General features: G+C 36.5%; 1 protein-coding gene across 2 annotated transcripts in view; it reads left to right on the forward strand.

Annotated features, from left to right (window-relative positions):
- LOC121314671 (A-kinase anchor protein 2-like) overlaps positions 1 to 23,248 on the forward strand; it is a 144,365-nt gene that overhangs the window by 68,087 nt on the left and 53,030 nt on the right. For both annotated transcript variants that reach the window (XM_041248162.1, XM_041248171.1), the window contains exons 5-8: positions 11,415 to 11,529; positions 12,244 to 12,265; positions 13,512 to 13,613; positions 15,065 to 15,778. In XM_041248162.1, coding sequence (XP_041104096.1) covers positions 11,415 to 11,529; positions 12,244 to 12,265; positions 13,512 to 13,613; positions 15,065 to 15,778 — 953 coding nt within the window. The remainder of the gene's footprint in view (positions 1 to 11,414; positions 11,530 to 12,243; positions 12,266 to 13,511; positions 13,614 to 15,064; positions 15,779 to 23,248) is intronic.

The raw sequence follows: 23,248 nt of genomic DNA on the forward strand, positions 1-23,248 counted from the left end.
GATATATCTGCTGTAGAAAGAGTGCAAAGAAGAGCGATCAGAAATATTCCCAGTTTAAAAGGCATGTCACATGCAGACAGGCTAAAAGAATTGAATTTATTCAGTCTTGAACAAAGAAGACTACGCTGCGACCTGATTCAAGCATTCAAAATTATAAAAGGTATTGACAATGTCGACCCAAGGGACTTTTTCAGCCTGAAAAAAGAAACAAGGACCAGGTGTCACAAAAGGAGATTAGACAAAGGGGCATTCAAAACAGAAAATAGGAGGCACTTTTTACACAGAGAATTGTGAGGGTCTAGAACCAACTCCCCAGTAATGTTGTTGAAGCTGACACCCTGGGATCCTTCAAGAAGCTGCTTGATGAGATCAATAAGCTTCTAACAACCAAATGAGCAAGACAAGCTGAATGGACGCCTCTCGTTTGTAAATGTTCTTATATTCTTATGTTCTTAAAATGCACTGGCATGTATTGATGATAGATTACAAATAAAAAGGCACACCATTTGATACCCAGCTATCTCTGTGAAAAAATGTATTATGCATAACCTGACAAAAAATATACTTTTCAAAGCTAGTGGATTAGACTGTAACATTCTGCTTGAGTTTGAATTTTGGTGTTGATGTTCTGTATGGTGGACAGTGTAGTTACTGGTTTGTGGCACAGCAGTTGGAAATACAAAGATACAAACCCATTCCTCAAAGGTTTCAAATAAAGGTCTTTCTTACTCTGAATTTTCCATAGCCGTAATAATCTCGTATCTGAATGAAGATCTTCAGGGCAGTTAAAAATTGAATCACTTCCTGTTTGAGCAGGATGATGTTATCAGGAAAAGTTGGTGCTTGGATTCCCCTTTCAATTCTATCAATATTGCAATCTTGCAATAATGTTTTCTTTAAACTTTTAATTATTTATAAATGTTGGGGTTATAACTTTAGCCCAAAAGGAAGAGGAATTAAACCTAGTATAGCGTGTCAAAAAATGATTTGTGGAAAATATGCTATGGTCTGTCAGCTTGGATCCTATGGGCTACAATTCATACCACAGAGTTAGCATAGTTATTAGCTTGAACTGTGGCACTCTTAGTCCTAGAAATAGACAATGCCAGTTCTAAGGCCGCAATGCACGTCAAGTAGTACAGGAGTACAGCTATGGGCAAAAGTGTTGCATCATCTAGAATTTTAGGATTGAGACATACTTTAAAACACACACACACACACACACACAAACACACACACACACACACATTATATATATATATATATATATATATATATATATATATATATATATATATATATATATATATATATATATATATATATATATACACACACACACAGTGGCTTGCAAAAGCATTCAGACCCCTGACCAATTCTCTCATATTACTAAATTACAAATGGTACATTGGAATTTCGTTCTGTTTGATATTTTATTTTATCTGATAATGTTATTTAAGTATTTATTTGTATCTTTAATTCAAAAGTATAGGTTATTTTACTTATTTCCTTATGATTTGAATTCTGCAAAGGTAGTCACAGATCAGCACATAATTAAGAAAATGTAGTACTTTTGGATGGTCCTATTGAATTATATTTATTTACTTATATTTTTTCATGTGGACACCACTCCCCTGCCTCTACTTTGCAGTAGGCTCATGTATGGACACCTGTTTCTCCTGCCTGCTTACAGAAACAGCTGGTTCTCAGTCTTGAGTATTACCAGTTAACTTTAAATGCAAAGTATGTTGAAAGCTAGAAGGATATAAAATACAGGTCCTCCATATAATTGGCGGGTGTCTCCTTTCTTAAGTATGTTTTGGAATCGTAGAAAGCACACATGCGGTTCAAAGGGTGAAAATAGCACCAGCATGTTTCCTACAGCTGGGAGCAACCATTTATTCCGTTTGGTATGTTCTTAAAATAGTAAGTAAGCATTAATGGATGACATCCAACACAAGTCAATAAAACCACACCTGGCTAATATGTTTTTTTTTTTTTTGTTTTGTATTATATAAACTGCTTTGTCACCACTGGTTTGGTCTTCTTCGATGTTTTGACTAACTTGCAGAGAGCTCTGATAAATTACTGAAATCACTGAAACCTGAGGCAGCAGTAAGATGAGTTTCATTTAGAGGGTGATGAATGTGAATGATGGGGGGTAAACTTAAAATATAAAGAGCAGTTGTAGTAGACATTTTTTAAGGCTTTTATAAACAAATTCTAAATTGTTAAGCGTACTTGGGGTTCAACAGTCCTTGAAAGCTGGTATGGATTGTGTTGAGCTGCATTTCTGAAGTTTGCAGCTGTCATTTTATTTCCCTGCACGCTTGCAGGTTGACCTTTTAAGATTTTCAAAAAATAAATCCAACGGGGTGTCTGGCAAGTATTTTAGATGCCGCATGACAACTTCTGTCAATAGAATTCTTGGCGTTTTAATTAATTTAGTTAATTGCAGACATTGATTTGCAGTGCAGGCAGTTTCTTTTTTTGTTTAAAACTTGCAGTGTTGGTAGTGTAAGCACAGAAACTTTCCTGGCACACAAATTAGCTACAGGGAGTGTTCCCAGGCTATATTTGCACCCTACTAAACGGTATCCTAAAAATAAATGGAAGGAAGACCGTTCTTGCTGCTCACCTAGTTACGCCTATGGGTGAGGTTTCATAGCAGACAGACATAAATAAAGTAAAGGTTATTGCTCTGTGTACCAGATTGTAAAAGTGGCTAATTTAAATTCCCATTGCCTGACTGTTTATGCACCTAGTAATTAAAAATATACACCTGATGACTACTTAAGTGTCATATGACCAGGGTGTTGGTTACTTAGCTGGCTGGAATGACATTGGATGGATTACTGTCTGTCCAAACCTGAATATACTCCATATGTTACACATTGTAATTTAGGATGGTGTGCAGTGGACGCTATGCCATGAGAGCTGCTATTGAGGTCTCTCCCATGAGCATTAAAGAATCTGTGGTGCATGAAAAAAGGTACAATACTCTTTTTACCAAGCATGAACCTTTCATAGAGAGAGATTGTAAAGGCATGCTGAATTGTAGTAAAGCCTAGTGTAAAAAAAAAGCAAGTATAACAAAGCACAGAAAAGTGGGAAATCTACATGCAAACATGAATCCAATAGAAACATTATATATGTATTTCTACATATATATATATACGCTCTCTCTCTCTCTCCCCCCCCCCCCCCAAAGATATCCGTGAGATATCCGTAGCAATATATATAGATATATATCATATATATTAAATTTATAAATCGCTGGTTGACTGACAGATTCTAACAACCAAATGAGCAAGACAAGCTGAATGGACGCCTCTCGTTTGTAAATGTTCTTATATTCTTATGTTCTTAAAATGCACTGGCATGTATTGATGATAGATTACAAGGCTCTTATATAAAATATAATATATATATATATATATATATATATATATATATATATATATAGAGAGAGAGAGAGAGAGAGAGAGAGAGAGAGAGAGAGAGAGAGAGGGGGGGGGGGGGAATTTCTATAGGCAGGCACTATATATATATATATATATATATATATATATATATATATATATATATATATATATATATATATATATATATATAGCTGAAGCTGTTCCTGGGTTGTGTGTCTGCTGTTGCAATCCCATCTCGCAACACATGACAATTTAACATGGCACTTCATTTGTTTCAGCAACTATATGTTTTAAGTACATTTTAGCCAGTTTCATTATGCCACATATCTAGGTGCTGCAGCCTCAACAACAGAGGGTTTCCACTGAATTGGCTCTCCTTAGCGTACAGGCTGCCTAAAAAGTAAAACTGATTTTTAAAAGGTCATGCTAGTCAATCTCCTGCAGAATAATTTCTTCCTGGAGACTCAATAGTCTTCGCCAGTCAAAGACCTTTGGATAGTAAATATGCGAGTGTAGAATAGTAGTTATTATTGAATGCCTTAGTGTTTCCAGTGACCTGTGATATATTGGCACCATGTTCTGACATGTACTATATGAGTGAATAGATGTATCGCAGGGGGTCTGATTCCTTTCCCGTTAAACTAAATAATCTAGATAGGGGAGAAATTGGCAACCTTTTAAAATTGGCAAATGTCGGTGTTATATGTCAGGAAGAAAAATGTAGAATTTGAATACGAGAAAGACCTTGACTTCATTGTAGACTCGTAATGGATTGCTTGATTGTCTCGTCAAAAATGTAGAGTCACATCAAACGAGGTGATGAGGAGCCTTTATTATGCACTAATGAAGAGTTGGATGAAGGAAATTGATCTGTTTTGCCTAGAACAAAGAGGGGTTAGCAGAGACTGAAGTTTTTTAAATCCTTAAGAGTTGACCCTAATCAACATTTTAAACACAGTGCAGAGACCAGGGCCAGAGGACAGTCATAGCACAGAGAACAGGAGGTGATTCCTTACACAGAGAGTGATGCTGTTGTTGATGCTGAATCACTGGGAGTCAAAGGACCAACTAGGCAAAGTTCTGACGTTTCTTATGTTCTGCCCACTGTATCAGTGAAACATGCCCACTGCCAACCTTGTTCTGCCTTGGCAGTAGATCTCAATCCACCATTTGAATCTCAAAGGTATTAATAGCTTTAGCACTGCCCGCTTTCTTTTCCATTCCCTGTTTTGTGCTACAATATGTCATATGCAGTGAATTTAAAGTACAGTAATCGTTATCTGCCATGATCAACCTTTTCAACATTAGTTTATTATTGAACAGCGAAGATTAGTGCTGATATTGTAGATCCTACCAAAGTTTTCTGGCAGCTGGCAGCTGTTCAGTGTGTTAATGTGTAAATAAATCTTCTTCGCCTGCAGAGCGTGTCAACTTCAACCTCTTTCTTGATCTCCTGCCTGTCACTCAGCAGCGAAAGCGTGCACCCACATGGCAGATGGCTACTCTGTCACAAGCATTAACACCCTGTATCTTTCTAACCAAGGGATTTAGGGGAGCTCCCTAATAAAAGTTGAATAGCAAAACACTAATTGTGTGAATATAGTAATTGTTACAGCTGTGTATAATGGTATTTAAAACAGGATGCATTCATCCGACTTTTTACATATCCACCCATACTCTGGTCCCACTGCAGTCGGATGTGCAACGGATTACTGTACTGTGAAATACACTATGCCAATAAGTACTAACATTTTTGTACCATTTACAAAACAATCAGTAAAAGTTTTGTTTGCAGTATATTACTGTCAGCCCTTGAATATCCAGCTTAAACAAGAGCTGATGACATATTGAAGAGGAGTGCATTCCTAAACGTGGTAATCAGTGGAGGCTTCTGATAATGACTTATCCAGAGAGGAAGTGGGATATGAGGACAGGAACTGTAACTAGGTGTGGGAATGTTACAGCCTAGGAAGATGACTAAACTATGGTCATGGTGTGTACGGACGGGATTTATTCACATTTCTCTAGTGGGGATAAAGAAATGTGATGGTTCAATATTTTTCCTCTTAATATGTTTATTTGGTATTTCCTTTATTCCCTATACATTCAAGCATGAGGTTAATTACTATTGTGAACTATAAACAGCATAGTTAAAAAGAAAGTTGAAATACAAACTAACATTAATTAAATATCCTGGCTAATAATAATAATACAACACATTCTGGCTGACTGAACTGGCCTGTAGTTTCTGCTCTTCATAGTTCCAGCCACCTGAATGTCCCTCTTGTGGGTTTTACCACATTATGTGATAGCATAGCAGTGCTCGGAATGTTATGTTCAGTATGCTATAGGAAGAGATTCAGTAGCCAAGGCTTTGTGTACAGACTGTATCCACTGTCTGTGACAGTTCATATTAGTCAGGTCACAGTGGTGGTTAGAATACTGAGCCAATCCAATATTCAACTCATAGTGTTATTTAAGACAACATCCATCTAGTGTAATTCTGTTTGACCAGCATGCAGTTATATGTGGTCACCAAAGTTTTTGTAATATTCATGTTTTAGATTTCCTGGATGTTTTGGATATTGGAATATTTTCCAATAATAGGTATTTGCATTTTTTAAATATATATTTCTCTGTTATTCCACAAGATGGCGAACTAGAACTATAATTGAGGCTTGTAAATCTAAATCGTTCATCCTGTGATCTATGCAGGTGTTTAAACTGCATTGTTGCATACAGTAACACATGTTATACCATACAATTTTAAACTCAATTGTATTGTTATTCCTGGCACTTGCAATGTCTTTACTATGCCTCTATGCTTTACTATGCTACAATTTCCTTTCTCAATATTTTAGGAAACTGTACTATGTTGCTCCAGTATTTGTCATTTTCTGTGATATATCAGCTTGGCAACCTGGCTTTGAGCCTGCTTTGAGCAATATATTTTTCAAAGTAGGTAGACATTTGGACTAGGTACGATTTTAATATCTACAGTGAGAGACCGCAATTGCACCAATGCAAACACCAGTAGTGAGCTCTACCTGGCAGCAATTCAAATCAGGCAAGTGGAAACACCAATTGCAGAGAGAGCCAGCTAGAACAGTCAAAAGGTCACATTGACATGAGGAAATGAGATACTCTGTTCAATATTAACGCAGGATTCTCCAAACAAGCTGAAAACCATATGAAGCCAAATACAGAAAAATGTAAAAACTGTAAAACCAGTAAAAAAAATAATAGTATACCTAAGTAGACCCAGGTGTGTATTTCCTGTCTCATGGGTCAACACGAAACATCCTCATGCAGCTCTTGGTGCAGTAAGTGGTGTTGAGAAGTTAGATAGAGACATTCATTGTAAGGGTCTGTTTGTGCACATGGCATGATGTCATAAAACACTTTCCCTTTAGACTGTACTCACAGGGGCCCAGTTGTTTTCCCATTGATAAATAATGGCCTACACTTAAGCTGTAGAGTAAGGTCAAGATTGTGTTGAATCCTGTGGTTTACTCCAGCTTTATAATTCATGTGCACAACATTTGAACTTTGACCCCCACCTATCACTACTGTAGCTTCAGCATTAAGGCACCCATGGGATGGACCAAGATTGAACAAAAGCAATTGTCTAGTTAATTTGATGTAAATGTGTTGTGCAAATGTCCCACCTGTCTTCTGTCGAAAGATGTTGTTCTTTGCTTGTTTTTTTATTCTTTATTTGGGCTGCAGATATTTAAAAGTCAACACTGTAGACGAAGAGGTGCTGCTTCCTGGTTCCTGTGTTGTAGTTCAATTCACTCCAATGGTCTGGCTGCACAAGTTAATAGCACAGGTACCAGGATGCTGCTGTTTAGCTACCATATTGAAAGATGTGCATATCTGGAATTGATGTAAAAGAAGACATGAAGCACCAAAACATTTGCACCACAATAAAAGTCAAATGTATTTTTCAGCATTGGTAGTCATTCATTTATTAATAATAATAATAATAATAATAATAATAATAATAATAATAATAATAATAATAATAATATGCACCTAAACCTGTACTAGTTTCAAACATACCCACACAGCTGCATCCCTTCAACATAATATAAATTCATTTATAAGCAAACACAATCCTGTCTAGTGCATTTTTAATATAGCACATTCCATTTACTCCACTAAAGACACAACATTTGCCCTTGACTCTCAAGTCCATTAACAATATGATTGCAGCTGTGAGAAGACTCAGTTAATTGGAGTGATTGTTATTACTGACCATGTAACCTCTGAGCAAAACAATGGCAGGAAACACGTGAGGGAGGGGACTGAGGAGTCTCTTGCATTTTACCATGCTTGTAGTTTCCAGATTGGCTGGGATTGTGAAGAATAACCTATAAGTGGTCCCGCTGAGAATACAGTTCTCTCCTTTCTAACTGGGCCAGGCTCATCCTACTCAAGGAACAACTCGGTTATATAACAGTATCTGCAACAATGATAGAGAAACACTTCAAGCTTCTTTTTTTTTTTGACCAACCTCAGTCATCCTTTGTATATAAATACATTATAGATTGATCTTTAGCCAATGGACACTCTTGTTTATAAAATGCTAGAGAAAGACTACTTACTTAGTAGCTGTGTAGGAATTGGAAATATTGTGTACAAAAGGTCTTTTGATAATAGGATTTCTTTACAAATAAGATGTAGATCTCAATGGGAACCAATTAAGTTTTGCAAGAGCTGGGAGTATTGTATGCTGTGTTTTATTGCCCTATGAGACCTGCCTATGTACCACAGAATGCCTGAGGGCACTTTACTGTTAGATGTGAGAAGCGCATGTGCTGGTGTACAAAATAGAGTTGCTTGCTAATGCATGATGCATCATTTGGGGCTAGGAGGCTGCACCTTTTCAAGAGCAATTGCCAGAAGACATTGGTAGTGGGTGTGTACCTGAATAAACAGATTATGATAATACAGGTTCATTTACATGGTCCCTCCCATAGATCCATGGACCCCTTGCTTAAACCATGGCAATATTTCACTTCGGAGAACCAGCACACTCCTATACTGTCTGCATTGTCTTTTGCAAGCTCATTTTTAAGTACATATTTATTACAGTATATTGCCTACATGATACCTGAAAAGCAGCTTTTTCCACTGTTCAAGGTACTGTATGTAATCTAGAGAACTCACATCATCATGCTCAAGTGTTGTACACTTCATGGTTCAATAGACCAAACTGGTGATGGAGAAGGTATATAAGACTGTTCATGTGAAGCCCCATCTCAAGGATTCTCTTCCGGGTTCAACAAAAAAGGGGCGCATTTCAATGATCTAAACAGATGTTAACATCATTAAAATAGTCCCCAAAAACAACTTGAAAGATTTATGTTACATATCTCATAGGTGCAACAAATGTGTCTAATGAACCTCTCTGCTTTTACAAGATAGGTGCATCAAGCATCATACCCTCTAGTGGACTGTGAAGGCGAGTTTCCCAGGGAATGTAAGCTTATTGTTGTTGATTTCACAATTAGTAAGAATTAGAGCCTGGATTCAAATAAGAAGAAAGTTTTCCATAATCCTATAATGTAAAATACATATATACCTATGAAAGATGCATATAAACTTTATACACTAACCCTACAACACCACTCTATAAATTAGAGCAGCCATATATGTGATTTTTTTCCTAACATCAAATCATTCTCAATTTTCAAATCAGTTTTTTCTTTAGTGCTGGGACCTAGAATGCATGATGCCCTCACCCTCCTTATAAACAGACATAAATTACAACAATAAAAAAAGCATTTCTAGTAGTGACTCTCTCATCATTTATAGTTTGCAGAAACATACTTTTGTTTTACCTTTCCCTGTGAAATGATCAAGTCAACAAGGATTGTTCACAGAGTGCCAGTCTTCCACTTCACCTGGCAGTGCTATTAAATCAAAGTCTTGTATGTATACTGATACTGCCCATGAAATTTTACTCATACTGTACTCAACAATAATAAAGATGCACCATTCTTCCTCTTCCAAGTAGGTATGCCTACAGTATTTACACCATATTATTCAGTGTATTATGCCCTCGTTTGCAAGTGTTGATAAGTGCAAATGCAATTCAATGTTGAGGTGAGAACAGATACTAATGCTGATGGCAGCTTGCCTCAGCAAGGACAGTTTGATTATTCTACTTAACAAGACTATATAATCTATTTCCCTATTACCACACAACTGATTCCAAGTACACTTTGTATAAAGTTTCCTGACCTGAGTGTGACACAGTCTAAATGGTAAGGGTTTCCAGGCTGTATTCGAAGCTGTACTTATACATTATTGATTTCCTATTTTGTTTTCCTACAGCAAGTCCAAAATGTGTTAATGATTGTTTAGATTTTCTTTACAAACTCAGTAAACAATGGCAGAAGGCATTTATGTGGAAGTATCAAAACAATCCTGCTTTGTATGATGTGTAAATAAAACTCCCAAAGTCTAGTTATATTAATTCAGAAACTACTGTATGCCGCCTTTCCATAACTAACCAGCTGCTTCCCGTTTTGATTGACATCAAAGACACTGATGAGATACCAGAATTAGACTTCCTGAGAGTTAGGCATGGAAACTTTTTTTAAACTATTGTTTTATCACTTGTCATGTTTTAAAATAAGATACCTTGTTTTGTTTTTAGTCTATATGCAACATGAAGAAATTAAAAATGTAATGTGTTGACCATTGATAGGCAGTTCCCAGTGAGTCATATTAATATATTAATCTGGGGTATCTATACTCACAGAGTGCTGATAATCACATATAATGACATTGAGCTCCGTAATGTTTGTCACTGTGCGATTTGTATTTTGACAGGGATACAAGACTTGAGTCTCAGACAGTGTTACTGGCCAATAAAAAACAGCTTGAAAAGTGATGGGTAAGGTGCTTGGCAACAGGATATTGTTGTCATCAGCATGTATTAAAGTATAATTTGACAGTCTTGTTCCTAATGTGTGAAATACTGTCACAGTTGCCACTAGTTCTTTGTAGCAGTCTCGCAGTGAATGGGGTGGGTATGGTAGCTGAACTGACCCATCCAGCATGGTCATGTTTGAGGCACATGGGGCAATACAGGGTTTGGAAGCTTGCATTGCAGCTCCTTGTCATGTATGGCATTTTACTAGCACTGTAAAAAAAAAAAAGTAGTAAATGGGTAGTAAAAGCACTTCCATGTCATGTTCAAGGTGAGTCATACAGTCATGGAGCTCAGGCATGCCTCCTGGCTGTGCAAAGTCATCGGTCTTCATTGGGGATTCTCCAGGGAGCATTGCATTGGCTGTGGTGTGAAATGTTCATTTGTTGTTTCCTGACATTTATTTGTAGTAAATAAGTTTTCATTACACCATTATGAACTCTCTCAATAGTCATCTTCCCCACTGACCGAACCATGTCTCTTTTGACATTGCTGACTGCGCAGTGTTCTCTGAACCTGGACACTGAAGTTCAATCATTAGTTGCTACCTTCTGTTACCCTATGTTAAGCCAGCATACTTTAAACATTGAATGTAAGTAACATTAAAAAACCTGAAGTAAAGCATTTAATGTAACAGTAATTTGATAAACCTCTACCTTCCAAAAGGTGCAGCAGTATAACATGCACTGGGTCTCCCCAGAATTAAAAAACAATACTTTTGTCAATGCACTTGCATGTAAATTAGTAATCATTGCAGAATATTGCTCCCATGATATATATGTTATACATTCCATTTAAGGAAACAGTTGACTCACAATTTGCTACTGGGGTAAATGATTCTACTTTCCAAACTTGATTTTTTAACGGTTTACAATAATGGGAAAACATACAGTTAAGTGCTCTCTCAAAAAGCCAACATTCTACAATCTCAGATAAAGACAAAACTATTTTTTTTTTTATTTTAACCCAACAGTGAATATAGCCACGCTATTAAAAAAAATTACAAACATTAATCTAATTCTCTCATTCTATTATTATTTTAGACTTGAGGGAGAAATAGGGCAACTTGAGAGAGAAGAATCCCAGATTTCTGCCAAAGAACAGATTCTCAGAGAAAAGCTCAGAGAGACAGAGAAATCCATTGAGGACTTGCAAAAGGTAAGAGAAATCCCAACCACTGCCACATATATTACTTGCCAATTATGTAATTCAATATCTTTTATGATTTAGTTTGTCTCATTGACTTGATACACCCCACTGGGGTGTCCACAGGGAACAGGCTGAGGTTGTTCATTCATCAAATGGTCACTGGTCAGAAAAGCTGTTTACTGTAGTTCTTGTAATTCAGCCTCAATGCAAGTCTCAGGACTGAATCATGCTGTGTCCTCAGGAAACAAATGTACAACTCCCAGTTCACTAGTTCTGTCTTAAAAATAACTCTTACATACTGCATTACATGGCTTTGTCACAATGAGCATAGTTACTGAATTTTATGAAGGTATATAGCTGATAAACTACTATTTTATATTGCAGTGTATAAAAAAAGATGATGATTCACCACTAGTTATCCTATATCCGATATGTCTGAAAAATATTTTCGCAAGAATAGGAAGGGGAAAACCAAATGTAATGTATTATGGTTGTTCAAAAAGCTAATGCATTTGCTACATATAGCAAGATTGAAAGTGTGTGTAGACAAAGTCATCTCTACTTTAACAAGTGCTGATTCATGCAAAACCACTGTTAAGCTTTTAACAGATTATGTTTTATAGGGTTAGGGTTAGGGTATTCATGTCATGGGTCATGTGTTCATTTTAGGCTGTTAATATATATCTAAAAGTTTTGTTTTTTGTTTTGTTTTGTTCCTTACAGAGTTTCAAGAAGCAAGATGGAGGTACTTACCTTTTTTCTTTAGAATTGTTGCACAGCAGTACTAAAAGTTTTACTTGCTCCAAATATTATTGAGCATGACTAATAAACCTTTGCAATGCATTCTTAAATAAGGTAATACAAGATGTAGTGCACAATAATGGACGCTAATTCATATGAATTCAAACGCATTTGCCTCTGTTGATTGAATTCATAATGAATCTGTAGGGATTTATTTTTACATTTTCTTCAGGAATAGAAACATCATTGCAAAATAACAACAAAACATTTGTGATTCGTATTGGGGATTGTAACAGGATTCTGGAAGCAGACAGCAAATAATTATATCATAAAATAAAAAAATAAAAAATTATACTGTATTTGCTAATTGTCAACATACATAGTGATGCCATGTGCCATACATTTGTTTTTGATCAAAATCAGGGAGGGAGCTATGACAGCAATTAGGATCTGAACTGGTTGTTTATTCTGCCGTAAAGGGAATGAGGTTCTCTTAGTTACTTTAACCACAATTTCCTTGAACTCTGCTTTTAAAGTGCCTTTTATAACATCTGCCTAAAGGCTAGGTCTGGAAGAGCTCAGATTGTCAGCAACCAGTCATGTGGGTATTCCTAGTATGGTAAAAAGGCAACAGGATCCCATTGTAGTTTATGATTAGAAAGACCAATGTCAGCTAACAACTAATTTATTAAGTCATGATCACAACATAATAGTTGAAGCGCAAGCTCTTAATTTGTCCTCTGCTGCAAAAAGCAACAAAACAAAAGCAGTTAAAAAAAACATTGAAAACAGTCAAATTCCAGCTCGATAGGCTGTATTGTACAGTGAGACCCTCTTTTGTTATGCAGTTTTTTTTTCATTTTATTAATTTAATTTGCAACTACAGTAACACGAAGGGGTTTTATCCTCAGCAAAACACATAATTAAACAGGAAGTTAAACACCAGACCAAGGAAAAAAAGTCTAGAAACTTGTCACTTTTTAACCCAGATTTCGTATATTCTGCAGCACCATTTCCCTCATGGCTCAGCTAAACTGTTTAAATCACAAGGCAGTGACTCTGTACTTTGTTTACTTTCATCCCCCTATTCAGTGGGAGTCTGCCTGGCTGCTGGGGTCCATTGTTTCCTTTAATACACTGTCACAAGGCGATTGCTGCCTAAGCACTCTGCTGCCCCTGAGGGGCGGGGGGGGGGGGGTGCTCATGCTGTTGGGTCTGATGTTGCTTCCTCTTCTCCACTCCACTGACAGATGCAGTGAATTACGTTTACTCCCAGATCCCTGACCTCCCTGAGCTTTATTCCCAAACAGCAGAGGTGGCTTCTGGGGACAACAGACTCCCAAAGAAGGCTGGTAAGTCTCTGTGGCTGTACATCAACCGGTTGAGTTGACCTGAGCAGAGACCAGTAATTATGAGTAACTGTGTGGGACCAGTCTATGTCACTCAGCATGACATGCTCTTCCTTAGGCTGGTGAGTGTTGAACAAACTGTGCTGTGTGTGCATGACTCTCGCACTCATGCCAGAAACAATAGACAGTGGAACTTGGTTGCTGAAATGCATGCTTTTGATAAAGCATATACAGAAATGTATAAGATTATGTTGTTAAGTTATAAAACAGAAGCACTGCTGTTAAAGTGCCTCTTCATGCTTTAATATATGTTTTGACTTCTTCTGTAGACACTATAGAATTTTAAATGATAATGTATAGTATTAATTAAATGTAATATTATCTTCTGAATAATATCAAATATTGTATGATAGCCAAATGTTTACTTAATGTGGTCTTTACATGGACCTGTGACCTGCATTTACATTTCTATGGTGTCACATAAATGGCCTTTAATTGTAATATGTGCTTATGCAACTGGAAATAGCCATTAGCTCCCTGAAGGAGTTTTCAGGACGAAATATTAATAAGCGTCTCTATGTCCACTTATTATGGTGAATCCGCTATTGTTTAAGACTCAAGACATTGTCATTTAATTTTAGAAGGTGTTTTTTTGTTTTTGTTTTCTTTTTTGTTTTTTGTTTTTTTGTATTACTGAATATAGCACATTTAAGTGTTTTAGGATGATATGTAGTGACCCTGTATAGATAGATAACTTGTTCAGTGCAGTAAATACATTAATGTTAAACCTTTAACATTTCTCTGTGAAATAAAAAACTGAACCAATTGGCAGATTAAAATGTAATGGTTTAAGTGGATTATATGACATTTTTGACATTATGTTGTTTGAAGAATTATGTAAATGATAACCAGTATTAGTGACTTGTTTATAATATCTTTATATATAATGTATTGTCTGGGGGCATCATACACAGACTAAAGACAAAAAGAAATACCCTAAAACTGTCCTGTACCAGGAGTAATATGTTTCTATTAAAGGTAGTGTGGCCTACTTTCCCTTAGTCCCTGGGCACTGGAACTTGCATAGTCTGTCCCTCCTGTTGCTGATATAGCTAAAACCTAAAGGGAAGTGCATTTGGTAATACATTTACAGAACCACAATTAATTATTATTATTATTATTATTATTATTATTATTATTATTATTATTATTATTATTATTATTATTATTATTATTATTGTCTTTTTTACTTAATTTGCCCAGTCATCCAATTTGTACCCAGAATGTATGTATGAACAAAACCTTTAATTATTGTCTTATTGTAAAGACGCTAGTGCTGTTTGAGCAGGGCCAGAATGGCTCGTGCAGTACAGTTTTTATCAAGTACCCTAGAATTTATGGGCTAAGAATAATGCAACTATATAAAAGTAACTATTTGTTTTCCTTTGTTGAAGCAATGTATGCTATGGAGGTCAGTGTGGAGAAAGACAAACAGACGGGAGAGACCAAAATCCTCTCCACCTCTGCTGTAAGTCCAGAATGCATCCACCAGAGAGGAGTCAAGGTCTACGATGACGGCACCAAAGTAGTGTATGAGGTCCGCTCAGGAGTAGGCACAACCACCATGGAAAATGGGGTTCACCAGTGGAGCTCCTCTGATGTAGATAAACTTATCCATCGGGTTGAGCAGTCACAGACCATCGGGGTCTCTGAGAGGGGGGCTGTATCTCCCAGGGCCCCAGCCACAGCTGCCAGTGGCAATCTGGGACAGCAGAAGGAACAGATTGTTCATAAGGAAGCCAAGCTAGAGATGGTGCACAACCCAGAAAAAGGGGGGTTTGGGAATCCCAAGAACGGTTTTGACGAAGTGACCGACGCACCTGATGCCACCTCAGAGAAGCCCGTGACCATGATCTTTATGGGGTACCACAACGTGGAGGATGAAGAGGAAACAAAGAAGCTGCTTGGCTACGATGGAACCATCAAGGCCGAGATTGTGCTTATTGATGAAGACGATGAGAAGTCTCTGAGGGAGAAGACAGTTACCGATATTTCCACCATGGATGGCAACGCTGCTGACCTGGTCTCTGGGTGGCCACTGTCTGACACTACCGAACCTTCCTCGGAAGGCAAAGATGAAAGCTTGGCCAAGGAGGCACCACCAGCAGGTATTCAAAAGAAAAAGCGCTGTCGGTGCTGTACTGTCATGTGACCACTTCCACTTTCCTTCCTAGCAGCACATTCTTTAGTCCCTTCTACCTTAACCTCACCTTGTACTAATAGCATCTCTACTACTGTAATCTGGAAGGCACACTATTCTCTCCCTATGACCTCTCTTTGGCCAAAATCCAGTGAAGTACTGTACAATTCTTTTTCATTCATTTTCATTCTCAATTTGTATAAATTTATGATATAAGTAAGTTTTTACTGGGGAGGGGTATTTATGGTTCATTTATTGATGATAGTTATTTATATATTGCAAAAAGAACCCTGCATTTTTAAACAAAATGCAGGAATACTTGGCAAAGGAGCTACACTGATCTAAAGCCTGGATCTAATTTAATTTCTAAAAGCATTAATTAAATATTTCCTTACAATTCATCTATATATTGTACTATAGCTTCTGTGGTTTCAGGAATCGTGTGGTTTGAAAGACGTGTTTCACTCTAGATTACCTACATTCTTAAAAGCTGTTCAGACACTTGCCATTTTTTTAATTTAATCTCTGTAGCTTTCATTTGTCCAGTGGCCTTATGCAGGTTTTGAAGCAGTACACTCAGATCTGGGCATTTCATCAGTATTGCAGTGCCCTGTTTACAGAACTGAAGTTAACTACTTTTCACAAACTAATAGAAATACATGTCAATATACTTAAGTTAAGCTAGACACCTTTGATTTATTTAATACCATATGCCTTTTGGTAATTGTGCCTATTTTTTCTACCATATGAATAGTAGAGGTTTATTTTAAAGTATGCTGTTGTATTTGAATGTGTTTATAAAGAGGCCTGCATTCATAATTTTGGAGAAGCGTTTCTAATGTAAAATCACTTTTAAGTGCTTTCAACACCTGGCTTTAATTTGGGTTTTAAAACTGCTTTTCTAAAGGTATTTATTATGAGGTTGACTGTGGGACTTTTCTTCTTGAGGAATTCTGCTGTCCTTTTTTAAAGATCAACAACAAAAACTATGGGTTGAGAATCTGAGATATTTAACTTCTATTTTAGGTAGACCTTTCAGCAAAGTAACTTCCAATTTGAGCTATCCAGCTGTAAGTGTTCCGAAATCTTTTCTTTCTGTGAATAACTGAGGCTATACTTTATGCTATTGCATTAAAAATGCTTGATAAATGTCACAGCAGAACAGACATATTCGCCACCAGTTGTTCTCTGGCACATACGAAGAAACTGCCTGGTGATTCCCTTTCTTAACTGTGACTCATTCCTTTATTCAGGGTGTACAACCCATTTACTTCTGAGAAAAGATGCGTGAGATGACCATGTCCCTAGTTTACATTATTACATTATTAGGAGGACTGGTGCTCAAACTTATGGGACCTGCATCAACTAGTGCTCCTGTTCCAATTCCCGTTTCTCAGAAACTCCTGAAAACCTACATGTTAAGATCTTCTGAGGTCCTCACTCACCAGGGGAAAGTGTAGGGGCTAAACTAGATAAACCAAGGTGCTAGACACTAAAGAGAATGCATTCATATTGCTAGCATCGACTCATTAAATTATAATAATTAATAAACCACCCACTATGATTGGTTCCTGCAATGACAACCTTGATGTTCATTGGTTCAAATAAGTGTCTCATATTTTTTTTCATGCTGGAAAAAAAAGAACCAGCATGTAATAAGGGTTGTATCCGTGTTGTCTCAATTGAAATACTAAAGTGTTAGTGTGCACTATGTTAACAGTGTGAGGGAAGTTGAAATCATCACAGTGTAGGCATGCCCAGGTGAACAAAAGGTAGCTCATCAATACCTGGGATAGTTTTGTATTTGTTGGTGGTCAGAGTTAAAATCCTCCTACACATGCAACATATAAAGTAGACATTATATGTGTATATCAAATATGTATATACTGTACAGAAACATTGGTTGTATTTAAAATAGTCCTATTTGATTTGTATGAAAATAACTATTAAGCTATATACACACAAAGTCAGTCTGTAAGGAGTACAAATAAGTAACTATAAGTAATATATTGTGTGTGTGTGTGTATGTATATATATATATATATATATATATATATATATATATATATATATATATATATATATTTAATATAGTATTATTATATTAAGTACTATGAGCCATTTTTTATCTATGCTTTTGAGGTACATAGGTAGTACAGTATTAATCATATTAAAATGCATCAGTACAACAGATTCAGTGAAAGAAAAGCTCAGCCAGGATTGGTATATATTTCTCCTGGGGTTTTGTTATTGGTTTAGTGGATAAAAAGCACATCAGTAATTATTATAAGAGTAAATCAAGTAATGTATCAAAGCTCAAGAACAATTCACAACCTTTAGTCTCAGACAGTGATGAGATCAAGCTCTGCCTTTAACAATGAAAAGGAAGTCTGCTATTACTGTAATCTGTGGTTTCCCTTTTAAAATGGTCACACTATTAATTTTACTTAATTGCCAAAAGTCACTGAAGGTACATGTAGTTGGTTAGTGGGCTGAATCAAAACAGTGATGATAAAGGGACTGGCAAAACACACAGGCGGCTTGAGTAGTTTTTCCCCGCAGCAGGGTTTTTTTATTTGTTTGGCTGTAGATGAGCACCGACCAGTATTCCAATCAAAAAGGAAATAAAACATAAATAATGAAATGAAAATAATCAAAATAAATTCCCCCACCAATATCAACAATGATAAAGGAGGAGGTGAAAATAAAAAGATATAATTAACGAAGTCCCGCACACAATAACAGGTTAAAACAAAAATAGATCTAAGTTTTTGGACGCTCCTGCGCTGGTCTCTAGGGGGCTCCCGGTCCTGGGTAGGATTTTAGCAGCGAGGTCCTGGTCGTTCTTCAATTTCTGAAACACAATACACTATTTAATCAATACAGTAACACGTCTCCTTTTGCCTTTCTGAGCAACCGAGCTTATATCGTACCGTCCTTTAAAAATTGTTCAACCCAGCCCTTAGCCTCTGCCCCGGTCGCCGCTGTACCCAATCGGCGTACATAGTAACTGTGACTGTCGTACGTGGGGCGGCGGCCGCGGACTACCGCGTTCGGGCGGAGCTAGCGACCTTTCAGGAATTTCCAGACGGTTCGACTTTCGTCTTTTCGCCGGTTTCATCCCGTTTTATGCAACGCCACTAGCGATCGGGAGGATCGACCACAGCTCCGACCCGTTGCACCCCCGTCACAGTACAACACAAGAGAGCAATTCTTCCATGTCAGCTAGCCCACACCTACAGTAGTACAGGTTTCTTTGCTGGACAGAAATTCCCTCTCCAGTTAGAACTTCACTTAACAAACAGCTTGTGGTGCCACACTGTCTTACCACACCAGCTGTCCCAGCAGATGACACAGAGTTAAATATTCTGCAAGGGTCACTCTGTCCAGCAAAGAGTGGACCAATATAGTGTTGTAACATTAGAGTTACTGTATTAAGGTTAAGAAAACTATTAGAAATTAAAAGGGGATAATACTACTTTTATTACCATTGCAACAAATCACTGCATTTCTTAAAAGTATGCACTTCAGGTCAGCATTTTTCATTATTAATATATATATTTTTTTTAATCACTCGCTAATTTAAAGCTTTCTTTCCAAGGAGGCTGTGATTATCTTGTAATATATATATTTTTTTAAAACCTGAATGCAACAACCATTTGTTTAAGAGGAAACCTTTTTTTTTTTTTTTTTTTGTCTAAATAAAGGCCAGGTACTGTTTAGGTATGAAAACCAAATACAGATAGAAAAGAATTACAACCATTAGGTTGATATGCATGGTTTGACAAAATATGTATATGTTCTATATATATATATATATATATATATATATATATATATATATATATATATATATATATATATATATAGATAGATATAGATATAGATATAGATATGATATATATATACACACACACACACACACACACACACACGTATATGAAGTGTGACAATTCTGTATGATGTGCCATTTTTACAGTTTGCATTAGTAGTAGTTCAGTGGCATGACAACTGTGGTTACACAACATTTTGTTAAATAATGAAGGTAAAAAAATGTATAAAAGGACAAGCAAATTGGTACTGGTTTGACACTGAAAACCATAATAATTGAAGTATCTTAATTTGTCACAATTATTTGACTCTTTCGGTTCTATATGTTTTAATTCCTTAAATTAACGTAAGGTTTCACAGAGCCCAGTTAGCACTAATATTGGACTACCGGTACCTAATGTTACTTTAGTTAAGGTAGTTTAAGTAAAATAACCATTATGAGTATTTTGGATGTGGCCCACTAAACAACACAGTCATATTTAAGTTCCTACTGTGGTACTGTACAAAGCTGTAGTCTGAAGCACTTGTATTAACGAGCAGGTTTACGTGTAGGCAGGAGAGCAATGGAAGACAGTTAGTGAATCTTAAAAGATTAAATCTTTGAATCCCCAAAGGAACTGTATATTTCAGACAGGACTATTTTGGCTTTTTAAATTCAAAATGTAATGTTTTTGGAAATAAGATATATAAAGTGACAATATATGTTATTATAATATATAAACACTATAAAAGGTGTAGTCACTTTAAGCCTACGTACAGTGCTGAACCAGAAGTGGACACTGACAAGTACTGACTAGAGTTGAACCAAATCAGGCTGTTTTGGTGGTTGTATCCATGATGATAGGATGTCTTCTGATGGAGAAAGGAGACGCAATGAGGTAAAAATAGATACGAAGGTAACACATTATTATGTGACAATGTGCAGAGCACTTATATAAATATGTACAGTGCCTAGACACTTCGTAGATACAGACGTTTTCCAAAACAGGAACTGTATTAATTAAGTATCAGTCTAAGCTATATAAGTATTACACTAGTTTTGACATTTGTATTGTATAGGCTTTAATGCCCATTTTTGTGATGTGTTCAGGTTAAGCACCTTGGTACAGAGCAAGTGTTAAGGAGCTTACAGCGTAAGTAATGTCACATAACAAGCAGTGCTACCAAGGAAACAGCTGAAGTTGACAAGCATAGTTGGCCTTGAAAGTAGAAACCTTGAAAGTGATTAACAAAAGCAAGCAAACATTTTAACTATATTTTAAAAATCTCTTTTGCTTAAGCTTAAAGCAAGGTTAGAACCATCTACATAAAGTATACAGAACTAATATGGAAACACAACTAATATTGAAACAGAACAATGGAACGGTATTCAACAATGTTTTCTATATTATATTATCATTTTATTAAGTATATTTTAGAATACTAGGCTCACAAAACAAACTCACACTTTATTAAGACTGTTTATACCTGAATGCCTAAATGATCAGTAATGTAAAAGGGCTACACTTCAAAGTGCTGGTCAAGTTGTTACACTGTAATTAATATTTCCAAATATTTTCTACCTGCACTTAGCGTACAATTCTGTGATTGGCAGGATGGAACTCAATACACCAAGTTTTTAAAGTTATTTCTCAATCATATAATTTGGTTCTAATTTATATAATGTAACAATATTGTGAGTGCATACAGTCTAGCTACAGTGCAGGTAAAGTCATTTTGAAGTGTATCCATAAAAAAAAAAAGTTGTTGGTTTTCTTGTGTTTTAAAATACTTTATAAATGTTTACAAAAAAAGTATTATGTGAGTGAGTTTTGTGATTAGACCCACAAGTGCTTTAATTGCATACTGTGTGTTGGACTTTTTGTCACTAAGCTCCATATGATTGCAAAGGATTCCTTGATTTTCTCTACCAAAATTCCTAGTGTGAAACCATCCCCATAAATGTTGTGTAGCGCACAGTTTGCAAAATTAGACACACTGTCTGCGTAGAGCTTTGAAAGTGGGATTTGCAGCTTCAAAAGTGTACTCTTCTGTCTGAGCAGAACAATGTGAATAAATGAAATTGCAATTGAACCGCTGTGCTTGTTGATTGGAAACTGCTGTACATTTGTAACCTGAAGTGTATTTTTAATGCTGTTTTATTTGACTTTTTTTCTCTCTTTCTGATACAAACTGCCTGCAGCCATGCTGTAACTGTGGCTTGTTCTCTGTATGGTGTATCTAGTAAAATAAATTGCATTTTTCACTGTGCCTTCCCACTTTGCCTCTGTGCTCTGGTTCTTTCTAACTCACTTTGCAAGGACACTTTCCTTCTACTGCTAGGACATGTTGCATCCCTTCAAATTTCTCAAGCACCACTAACTCCACACTGGCCTATTATGCATTACTACCTGCCACTACCCCATCTGCTTTCCATTTCATTATTATTTATGTATAACAGATGCAGGATTTTTTTTTTTTATGCCAGCTGGAGAGCTTAAATGGATAACAATATCTCCATATATGAAGTTGTATTTTCTTTTTTTTTTATTTACCTTGGATATCCCTATTTAGATGCATGAGTTTGTACAAAACAAGTCTGCAAGGTGTTTCCTTTGTTCTGTTCGGATACATGCCAATTCTTCAACAATTATTGCCTCTTATTCTCTTAGGTAGGTTGGGGGTGGACTGCAGCAGTGAAGTAGGTTCTCATAATAGCTCATAAAGTGCTGACTGTTCCCTGTAAATCATCAGTAAGTTGTGTTGTCTTGGACAGAGCAGCACCTGCAATGATGTCAATGATGTTTCCTTGCCAATTGACTGAAACTGATTGGCAACAGGAAGATGCAGTTTTTATATATTTTAAATAGCTGCTTATCTGAGGCAGAAAAGAGAGTAGATGTTTATAAAGTAGCCGTTTATAATGAATGTAAGTTGTGATTCTAATATGAAACATACAGTCCCAGCATCCTAGGCACAGTCTTTATTATTTGTATAATCATCTGCTTTGTATTCATCTGCTCCAAAAAATGCTGGCTAAGCTAATTGATTTGTATAGAGTAACACAATTGATATAACACAATGTCCCCTTGTTTGTGACCTTTCATTAATTAGACTTGCTTCCAGTGAAACCTCTAATTGAGCCCCTATCTATTTTTGTGAAAGCCCACATGAAAGCTTTGCCAAGTTTGCACCTCTTTCAAAAACATTACCTGCAGTGTTTACTATAAAAAATGATATTCCACTGAAGTGGGATAACAAAAATGTATCCCTAGATATTGGTTGGTGCACCGATACCTCCTCAACAATCCATTAAAAACTAAAATCTTTTTCTTCCCCTCCTCATCTTCACCCCCACCCTGTCCCGCAAAATACACCCCTCCATTTCCCTGTCTGCTACTAAACTCCTGGTCCACTCTCTTATCTTAACCCAACTTGACTATTGCAACTCCCTCTTTCTTGGCCTTCCATCCTACGCTTTTACACCATTACAACAAGTTCAAAATGCCTCTGCCCGTATCATATTTAACCTCCCCACTCCTTTCATACTTCCCCTCTCCTCCTCCAGCTACACTGGCTTCCTGTCTACTATCACTACCTGTTCAAATTCCTTACCCTTGTGTATAAA

Source organism: Polyodon spathula, chromosome 1 (assembly GCF_017654505.1).
Source record: "Polyodon spathula isolate WHYD16114869_AA chromosome 1, ASM1765450v1, whole genome shotgun sequence".
NCBI classification, from domain to species: Eukaryota; Metazoa; Chordata; class Actinopteri; order Acipenseriformes; family Polyodontidae; genus Polyodon; species Polyodon spathula.